Source organism: Acomys russatus, chromosome 12 (genome assembly GCF_903995435.1).
Source record: "Acomys russatus chromosome 12, mAcoRus1.1, whole genome shotgun sequence".
Taxonomy (NCBI): domain Eukaryota; kingdom Metazoa; phylum Chordata; class Mammalia; order Rodentia; family Muridae; genus Acomys; species Acomys russatus.
In genome coordinates, this window is record NC_067148.1 from 51,493,778 (window position 1) to 51,504,455 (window position 10,678).

Here is a 10,678-nt window from a genome sequence, read left to right on the forward strand (position 1 = left end):
GAGTCATTTTGGCAAATAGGGGAAACTGAAGAGCAACTTTTCAGTATACAGACAGTGTTTAAGAGAATATTTGTTGGAAGCATCGGACTGTTTACAGCAATCTTCAGGTTAATGGATGTGCTCTTTATATTAAGTCGTGTCTGTTTGTGTAGGCATAGCTACCAAGGGGGAATGCAAATAAAGTTCTATTATTGTAGGCTACCTTTAAAAGTGTCTTTAAAAGCTTTCTATGGTTTTAAGTGAAGGAAAACAGTTAAAACTCTTTGAGTTAGATTGAGTCCTTGTGAAAATAACTCCCTGACAGTCTAGCTCAGAATTCGGCCTAACAGGTAAGAGATTTGTCCACATTTTCAGACAAAACTCCAGCAAGCCTCCAAACCTGAGAGATGTGAAAGAGGTCTCTGGGCAACTGTGATGCAGTGTATCTATTCAGGCTGGTACTCCTCAGTTACTCTTTCACAGACTTGTGACAATTCGATACATAAAAACTATGTCTAATAAATACAGGCAACTAAAAAGTCACCAACATTTAAAAGCTAACTATCCATTTCCCAGAAGTGGCCAGCAAAGAGACAAGCTCTAGCTGTAACCCTATGCTGACAGGATAGAGTTTATATTTTCCTGAAATAATAAACTTACAAATACTTAGGGCATCAACACAAAGGCTTTAAAGATAGTCCATATAGTAGCCAAAAATTCTATCTGCCACAGACGTTACTTCAAGTACATGTTACAGTGAGCTACCTAATGCAGATGACCAAGACATAATTGATTTTATTTCATCCTAAATAAACACCGTTTGAAGCAGAATCTATTCCATGTACTTTGTGTACAGAAATTATCCATTCTTATCAGTTTAATATGTTCACTAAACTTCTAAGTTAAAAAAAATAGTTACAAGTAATATTGTCTATTTATTTTCCAAAGGCTGAAGTCTGTTTATTCCTTTATTAATCTTGACTTTATTAATCAATTAATCTTGACACATCTAAAGAAGACCAAATCAGGGCTAACTTACTTTACAAAACCATAATGTATATGAAAAGGAAATGTACATTTAATTTGTAATACTGAATAAACCCATGCAATTCTATGAAATGTTTTCTATCTCTGTAACAAAGTGTTGGGTTTTACTTTGAAATACTTATTTTGCATTTACTCCTTTGGGTTACAAACTGTCTTTTTCTGATGCATAAAAAATATGTTTCAATCAATAAATCTGAAATAAAACTGCCTACCACTGCCTACTTTTTAAAGTAAGTTTTAATGTAACAACATACCATGATAAACGCCTCCGTAAGTCCCTAAGAATATTAAATGTTGGATCTGAAAAGGGTCCTTGGTTCTTTCTTTGGGACATCATCAAACTGCTAATGATCAAGCAGTGAGTGAGATATTTATTTCCCCAGCCTTAAAGTTAGCATACTGGTTTAATACTCTTGGTATTTTAAAAGTCTACAGATTCTAACTTTGAGTAGGCTCAAAGCTAACTTGGCATCCTGAGAGAAAGAGTTTTCTTTAGGAAGGGCAGATCTATTAAAAAACATGACCTACGACAAAAAAAAAAAAAAAAAAAAAATCAATGTGCTAATCTCAAACCAAGCAATGGTATCAAAAACATAGAACCGAGATAAAATGTCAGACAACTTACTGAGCCTAGCGTGACAGGTGAAGAAGGCTAGCTGATGTTCCCTCTGCTATAACCCAGGGCAAGCTGCAACACTCACCTTTCCAGTGAATGAACACTGGGATCAAAAAAAAAAAAAAATCCCACTGAATTTTTCTGAATGTCAAATAAGAGTAAACCGTCCCAAATTCAAATAACCGACTCTACTTTATTGGATAAATCACTTAAGTTTAAAAATATAAACTCGTATTTCATACGTGCTGCCCAATAAAGTCCAAAGGTGACTATGCCAAGCAACATAATTAGACTTGCTTTTAATACCACTGGAACTGGAAAGCTTGCTCTATTTGTCTTGTCAGCTTTAATAAAAGGCATATTCTCTGGCAGAGTGTCGTCGCTTTCTCTTTTCCTAATAGTGGTTAGTGGCATGTCAAAGAGGAAATAGTTTCCCATTGTAATTCCCACTCCCATGGTACCCTTTTTATTAAAAACGCAAACTTCCAGGGATGTCTGTCTACACTTGTGCTAGGCAGGCAGTTAGTTAGGACTTTAGGCTACCTGGGTGTGACTGGGCCGGAGTAACAGGGCGGGGCGAATTCTCCCTAGGATGGGCAGCCCTGAGCGCTGGAGAAATTTGCTCTTCATCCCAGCCGACCGTAGTCAAGCCAGGAAAGCTCCTAATCCAGACGGAGAAAAAGCTGGAGTCGCTTAGAAAGGGCTGGTGGGAAACTGGATTGGAGGCCCCCTCGCCCAGAACATTAGATGCGCCACAACCACAGGCTCAGTTCTCGGCCTCCCGCCTCCTTCCTCACAACTTCCACTTCAGCCCAGGGAAAAGCTTGTGACCCTAAGGTACAAGCGACACTGCTTCCCTCCCAGAACAACACACCAGTAGCAGCCCACAGCTGGATGCAGACTGATGTGGGCCCAGCGGGCCCAACTGCTGGGTCCAAATCAAGGAGAAAATAAGGGTTGGGAATGCTCCGGACCAGAAAGGGTCTGCTTGGCGCTGGGGACGACCCACCTCCCCTCTCCAAGGTCTAGGAAAGCAGGATGGCAGCGGCTGGCTGGGGCCCAGCACGTGCGCTAAGGCAGTCCCCGGTGCCTGCCCCCAGCCTCCTACGGAGCCCACGGGCCCCCGGGGTCTCCGGCACACAGTTCCAGGTAACCCCGCGCTTCCCTCCAGCTGCCAAGGCCAGGCCCTAGGGCCAAGGCTCCCACCTTCCGGCTCGCCAACTCCTGCTGCTCGCTGTGCTCTCGTGACGTAACCCGGCATTCGATCAAACTTTCTGGCACCATAAGCTCACTGGGAAAAAGGAGGGTGCCCGAGCTAGGAGAATCCTTTCCATGGCCAAGCGCGCTGGGCCTAGACCGACTTGGAGGCTGGGGGTCGGAGGGGGGTGTCACCGAACAGTTTTCTCGTAGTTAAAAAGAACACTAAAACGTAAAGCTTCCGCTCCCCACCCACCCAACCCCTTCGCTTCCCCTAACCCGTGCGCTCTCTGCGCGCACAGGGGGAAAGGAAGGAATTATGTTTATTAAAAAATACAAATAAAAATAAACAACTTCGATGTTGTTTAGCAGGTTCCCGGCCCCAGTCTTGCGCCCCGAGGTTCCAGGAAGGACCTTTCGGCGGTACGTACCCGGGGCTACCAGCACCCAAGCCCTGAGCGGGATTGGGAGGCGCGGGCCAATCTCCCCGGCTGGGAAGCGAAGTCCCTAGTCCCTGACTCCCGCCCATTTCCGTGGCTTCCCCGCAGCCCCTCGGAGGCAGCGGCTCCACGTAGCCCTGGGGATTCCGAGCAGCAGCCGGCCCTGCCGCCGTAGCTTAACAAAGAGCGGCGCGGAGCGAGCGGCTGCTTCCCGCCGGCGCCCGGCAGCCAGCAGCGTCTGGCGACGCAGGCACCGAGGGCGCGCGCTGCCTGCGGCTGGTGCGCGCCGCTCCCGGCCGCCGCTGCTCCCTGCTCCCGGCCCAGGCCCGCGAAGCCCGAGCTCTCGGCGCCCCCACCCTGGCCACCTTACCTGGGGTTGCTGCTGTTCCAGTAGACGGCGTAGCGGTCGGCGACGACTTTGGAGCCCGGGTCCTGGCTGAAGACACACATCCAGAGCACCAGAAACAGCAGCGTCAACATCTCCACGTGCAACATCACGCCTGGCCAGCGGCGGAGCCCCCGACGCGCCACTCCGGGGAGAGAGCGGGGATCCAGAGGGAGGGAGGGAGCGGGGCAGAAAGAGACCGGACGCCAAATAAATATGAATAAATAAAATGAAGAGACGAGAGGAGCGCGGCGAGCGCGGGAGGAGGAGAGAGAAAGAAAAGAAGGCAGTGGGTTGAGGAGGGGGGGGGACAAACTCGCACCCCCACTGAAGGGCTCGGGAGGGGAGAAGAATCACAAGACGGAGAGACGCGTGCGTGTGTGCGGTGGTGGCGGCGGCGAGGGCGGGGGAAGGGGTGCAGAGCTGTGTCTCGGGCGGAGGCTGCAGGCCGGTCAACCCGGGAGAGGGAGGTGCGTGCGGGGCCGGGCGGCGGCAGCGCGGGTCGGGGCAGGCGGCGGCGCACGCTGCACAGTCACCGGGAGTTGAGCGCCGCGGCCGCGGGGAGACATACACCGGCCCGCTGGGCCCGGCTCAGCGTCGGTGCCGCGGTCTGCACAGGGTTCCTTCGCTGCGCTGGGCCCTGGCTATGCGCCCCGCTTTGCTCCAAGTTACTTTGGCGGCCGGAGAGAAACTGCGGGGGGAGGGCGCTCTGTGGACGGGGCGGGAAGGGGGGGTGGTCTTCAACGCTTGTGGCCCCAGGAGGCTGAAAGCTGTCCGGCGCCTCCCTCTCTACCTTGGCCCGGCGACCCTTGCAAGCCTCGCTGGAGCCCTAGGTACTGCGGTACCCGGAGGTGCGCAGAGAAGGGTGGGGATCCGGATCCGCAAGCCCAGCTCTGTCGGCGTCCTGGAACTGCCTAAAGCCGCAGCTGTTGGGGCGAGGAAAGGAGGAGCGGTCTTGCTTCGAAAAATCTCAAAGAAAAGTTTGGCTCTTCTCGTCTTCCAGCAGGTCCCCAGAGGAGTCCGACCGCAGAGGCAAAGAGAGATGGCACCCCCGGGCGCTGGCTGAGTAGGGGATTTCTCCCGCTTGCTTTTCTTGGCCGGGTGTGGGTGCAGCAGAGTGAATGAAGAGCAGAGGTTGTGAACCAGCCAGCCAGGCGGGGCTGGGATGCCCAAACCTGCAGAACGACGCCAACCCAACAGCTATGCTGGAAAGCGGGAGGGGAAACAATCACTTTCAAATGGAGCCCTCCAAGTCCGGGATGGGCTGATGTCAGTCTCCGTTCGCCTTCCGGGAGCGAGGCTGAACCCCCACACCTCGTGCCAAGAGCTCCGGGTGAGCGCTCAGAAGTGTCCCTATGACTCCGACCGGTCCGGCCCCAAACCCAGCAACTTGTAGAGATTCATCAATCAGTTTGAAACCAGGGGAAGAGAGAGAGAGCACGCATGAGCTGGTGGCACCTCCCCCGATGACTACATCAGAAAACCTCGATCCGAAGCAGCCTCCTCTTTCCCTCCTTAGGCACAGCAATAACAAGAGGTGAAAGCCACCAACCGAATCCTAAAACCTCTGCCCAGGCGGGAAAATAAACTTGAGTGCAGCAGCGCGAGCAGCCTGGAGAGGTTGGAAGACTGGCGAGAAGTAGAAAGGGGTAAAAGTCAGTTTTGCAAAAGAGGGGGGGAGGAGGAGAGAAAAAATGCTTTATGGGGGAAAAAAATCTCCACGGGCACGCCCCCTCGTTAATGACCTGCGTGTAAAGCCGACTGCCGCGGCTGCCCAAGCGGCAGCAGCCTTAGCACAACGCGAGGCCGCGCGCGTGAACGTGGACGTGGGTGGGGGGGCTCCGCCCGGGCGTGTTGCGCGGGGCGCAGGGTTGGCAGGCGGCGCGGGCGCGGGTGTGAGCTCCGGACCAAGCAGGGGGGAGGCGCCGCCGGCGCTGCTGCCTCCGCGGCCCAGGTCATGTGGGCTGCTTTTTTTTTCCCTCCTCCCTACCCGCCCTCCCTCCTCCAAGCAGTTTACTTGTGAAGAGGGGGAGGTGGTGATTGGAGTAACCAGTCAGGGAGAAGCCTGCTGTTTGCTTACAGATCGGGTTTTTTCCTCTCTCTTTTCTTTACCGGGATTGGTTTGCTCCACGAGAAAGAGGCGTTTTCCTAATCTCTTCCCTCCCCACGCCTCCACCCCCACCCCCGCCCCACCTTCCTGAAACCTGACTAATTGAATTACTGAGAGTGCCGAGGCACCCTCTCCACGGCCCAGCCCGGCAGCACGTGTAACCCTTTGGTTGCTGAAGTGCGTCTGGTCTCAGAGTGATTGGGCATCTTTTTTACTCGCGAGTGGGGTCTTTCGACTGGAAAGAAACGGGCTCCCACTCCAAAAGGAGAGCCGAAAACTGCCTCTGGGACCGCTCAGGTGACTTGAAGTCTGCGCGGACATGCTGGTGCAGCCATAAGCGAATCGGGCCACCCTAGCTCGGTTGTTCGTGTCGCACATTGCCAGGCGCTGGGTCATCTGGAAATCTGAGCATCTCCCTTGTGCCTTTCAGTTCTCTCTTCCTATCCGAGATTTACAGGCATCACTCTTCTTTAAAGTGATGCTCTGAAATCACGTTTTCAAAAGTCGGGAAAAATCTCAGTTTAAAGTGATTACAATTCAGGGTGAACCTTCAGCTGGAAGGAGATAAACGTAGCGCGCGAGCCCATCAGTACTTTACACCTTTTCTATACGGATCCTGGGGCTGGTTCCCTTTGCACTGGCACATCACACATAAATAACATAAACTCTGTAGGAGAAGAAAAGGGAGGGAAATAGTGGAGAGGGAAGGAAACGCCTTTATTACTGAAAAAGGCCATGCATTCCTCGATTTGGTCAGGAGGTTGCAGGGCCCCGGCCTTTTGAGGCCAGTCGATCTGGACCTCCTGGAAGCGAGGCGCCCGAGGCGCCTCGGGACAGGTCCCCTGTGGTCCTGCGCCCTGGCAGCAAGCCCCACACCAGGCGCTGCGGGACCTGCAGCCAGGCGTTTTCTATTCTCCAGTGTGTACGGCCTGGTAAGAAAGCCAAACCCAAGAAAGAAAGCAATTTACTTTTTTCCCTCTCCCCCCCCCTCTCTCTCACTCAACACTGCGCCTTTTCTCTTTTACATATTAGATAAATAAAATCAAATATCATATTTCCATCCTGCGCTTTCCAAAGCTCGGCCCCGGGTTTCCAGGCGCTTCGGAGAAATTTGGAAGCGTCCAGACGCCCTCCAGTGGTGGGCCTGCAGTCCGCACCCAGCAGGGGCATTGCCAGCAGCCTTTGCCTAGAGTAAGCTGGATGGAAAATCTAAGGTCAGGATGAGTGAAGATTTCAGAGGAGACAAGTAGTTCCCACAGGCTGGGCGTTACTGGACAGGATGGAGACTGTCCCTAGTTATTCTGATCGAGGATCGTGTTGAGTGACCAGACGTAAATTACAACCGTATCATTTACCTGCATGGCCAACTAGCTGAGAGACTTCCTGCCTTGATTTATAAAGGAGTTTAAATTCAGAACGTCCTCTTAAGCTCTCCTCTGTCTGCTTATTTTACCAAGTTCTAGCACCAAGAAGGAAGACGACTTAAAGAGACCATGGGATAAGATTTTATTTTTAAAAATCAATTTTGTATTTTCATTTAAAATGTGACAGTCCCTCTGGCCTGTATATAATCTTGTTGGTGATCAAGTTCAGGGTCTACTTTCTCTCTCTCTCTGTCTCTCTCTGTCTCTCTCTCTCTCTCTCTCTCTCTCTCTCTCTCTCTCTCTCTCTCTCTCTCTCTGTCTCTGTCTGTCTCTGTCTCTCTCTCTCTCTCTCTCTCTCTCTCTCTCTCTCTCTCTCTCTCTCTCTCTCTCTGTCTCTCTCTCTCTCCTGGAAGGATAGATTTCTTCCCTTGGCCTTTTTGGTAATAACTCTAATGGCACTCATATGACAAAGGCAGTTTTGCAGGAAATATTCTGGACCCTTTTAAAGGATATGTGTATCTTTAGGAAGAAAAGAATCCACATTCCTGTTGTGAGGAAAATGCTGAGCCTCAGGAAGACTCTTCTTAGAGCGAGATCAGGTATCAGGGAGCTAGCCAGCTGGCTTCCTGGGCCTTCACAGTGGGAAGGGGATGGGGAAAAGAAAGAAAGAAAGAAAGAAAAGAAAAGAAAAAATGACATTCACCAATTTCCCCCTTGGAAATGCACACACATGTAAAAAGTCAGCAGATCAGAAAAACAAGCTTATTTTAGTATCTTAAACGTCTCTAGTTTATTTAAAATAGGAATGGCCCTATTTTGGTAAGAAAAAAAAAAGATACTATGCTGTGGTCTTCCTTAAAATGATCCGTGTGGTTGGAATAAGATACTGGAATTTGAAATGGTTCAAAACAAAACTCAGATGTCTATGCGAAATAATTCTAAATTAAATGTCCCCTCCACAGCCAAGTGTTGACATTGGACTTACTAAGCAATATGACCCTTTAATACTTGAGTAGATACAATTTGAAGAAAAGTATATATTAACTACATACATATTAAATAATGTAACGAGCTCTGCTGGAAAACATACAGTTTAAATCTATAGAAAATAGTTTGTTATAAAGTAATATGTTTAACCCCATGTTGCCGATCTGGCTTTTACACAGTAAGTAGCTTTTCTTCAGCTAATGCAGCAGGCTCTTGTCTGAACAGCCACAACAACAACAAAACCACAAAAACACCAAGAACCATCAGAAGTGAAGGAATAAGATGCAGGGAGTTATTGAAGGCCTCCCTCAAGATGAAGACAGGTTGCATTTTATCAACAGCCAAGTAATTTTAAAACAGGTGACACTGAGCCAATACCATATTGGCCTCAAATTAAAACGTGGTTCTAATTTATTGATTTAATTTTTTGTTTTTTTGTGGGTTTTTTTTTTTCCTTTTAACTGCCCAAATCTGTGTTTCAATCTTAGCTGTGAATTAGAATCACCTACGGGAGCAATCTGTAGGAGGACAGTGCCTGAGCCCATGTTGTTTAGGGACAGACCTGGATCTGTAATTTTTAAAATCTCTCTGGAGAATTCTAATGAACATAGAAGATTGAGAACCACTGATCCAGGTAATTTATTTTTGCCCTAATTACTTCAATCTTTCAGAAAAAATAGGTCCCGTTCTTATTTATCAGGAGAAGTACCCCAGCTCACCATTGGGCCAGAGTTTCTTGTTCTTATTGACTAAGCTGAAAGATGCTTTCAAATAATTTCCATGCCACACAATTATTCACAAGTGCCATCTCCAAGATGTGGCCACAGGGGAAATATTACTTTTAAATATGGATGAATCTTTCTTTTTGGCTTATTGGAATTAGCTTCAGAGAGTTCTGTTACGTCAAGTGCCCAAACAAGTGAGTAAAATAAATTAAACAAATAAGGTGAATCACGCCCCCACAGTTTGTAGACTAAGCAATTCTTAATTTAGGAAACTAAATTTAACTAGATATTAAGATTTTAAATTGGAACTTGTGACCAACAGAAATAACAAAGGAGATAAGTGCTAGAGCAAAAATTAAGTAAATTATAATTAAGGAAAAAACTCTAACAGATGACTAACAGTAGTTAAGCCAATCCCACTGTTTCTGTAGCATTTTTGGTGTTTGTGCTAAAGCCCCAGCAAGCCAGCCCCAACCACAAAGCTGTCAATCAGCCCTGAGTCAGACTGAAGTTACTGCTGAACTTCTGCCCCACTGTTTACCCCCTTCCATAAAAAGTTTTTTCAGAACATTTAGAAATAATAACTTTGCTGCCTTTCCTCTCCTCAGACATCCTAAGGAGAGAGAAAACATTTGTTTTCAATTTCTGATTATTTGGAGAGTATCACATCTCTCTACCTGTAATCCCATCACCTTAGGCCCCCATCTCTTCTTCCATGGCTCCTCTTCAGTCCTGGGACTCCTGTAGTTTCTTTCAGCACCCTTCCTTTTACAATCCGGGGGAAACAAAAACAACAACCAAAAACAAAAACAAAAAACAAAAAAACAAAAACAACAACAACAACAACAAAAACCAGAAACAGTTTGGCAAGTTGCTGCAATATTCTGAAAGATGGATTTAAAAATAATCCATTTCTGAACTATCAGTCTATGCGTCATTTTTCCCATTTTAAAACATGTTTGACATAATGCCACTGTGGCAAATTCTCCAACATACAGACGTGTTAGCAGTCATTTTGAGAAACACCTAAATCTCATAATAAGGTACACATGTGTATGTTTCTTCTATTAAAATGTATGTCCATCTGTAATCCTGACGACAAATCAGCATTGCCTCAGCCAATCTCCAAGCTGCATTTTATTATGCATATTTCAGAATATATACCACAGGGTCCTGTCATCAGCCACTAAACACATAACTGGATTTATTCCCATAACCAACTTTTCTATTCTTCCTGCATTAGCATGTATATAGATTGTTTCATTCTGTGTTTCCCTCTTCAATGTTTTAAATAAAATTCTATGAATGAAAATTGTCTCCGTTTTACAACTCTAATCAATTAGTATAAATAAAATATCCAATCCTATCTTCTGTGAATTATTAAATAATACACTAGAATCCTTGCTTAAAACAATATATTACCACAAATATATATCAATAATATGAAACTCTGTATCTGTATTTTATAATCAGAGACATCTATATTTTACCTTTTTAAAATAAAAGCAATACATGTAGTTATTACAGAAATAAATTTAATTTACACATTTTTCCACATTCAAACTGGTGATCAGGATATGTTTCTCCTGCCAGTTCCATCTGTCATCACCCAGAGGGCACACAAATGTGCTTTTTTCTTTTCTTTCTTTCTTTCTTTTTTTTTTTTAGTCTTTTACTTGCTATGATAACTCCACAAAAGCCAATACATTTCTGTAAAAACTGCCTGTGCTACCATCTTATATGTGCACACATACAGACATGTGACTCTTCTGTGGAAATATACAGAAGCACAAGCACAGAGGGAGAGAGAACTTGCTCTCTAAGATTT

General features: G+C 47.1%; 1 protein-coding gene across 3 annotated transcripts in view; it reads right to left on the reverse strand.

The window, feature by feature from the left end:
• The window catches only part of Efna5 (ephrin A5), a 275,239-nt gene extending 271,047 nt beyond the window's left edge, over positions 1-4,192 (reverse strand). For 2 of the 3 annotated variants that reach the window (XM_051154433.1, XM_051154431.1), the window contains exon 1: positions 3,650-4,192. In XM_051154433.1, the coding sequence (XP_051010390.1) occupies positions 3,650-3,774 (125 nt within the window). In that variant the 5' untranslated portion in view covers positions 3,775-4,192. Of the gene's footprint in view, positions 1-3,270; positions 3,497-3,649 lie in introns of those variants that run through there. The other variant, XM_051154432.1, reaches the window with a different exon arrangement.
• Between the last annotated feature and the right edge of the window lie 6,486 nt (positions 4,193-10,678).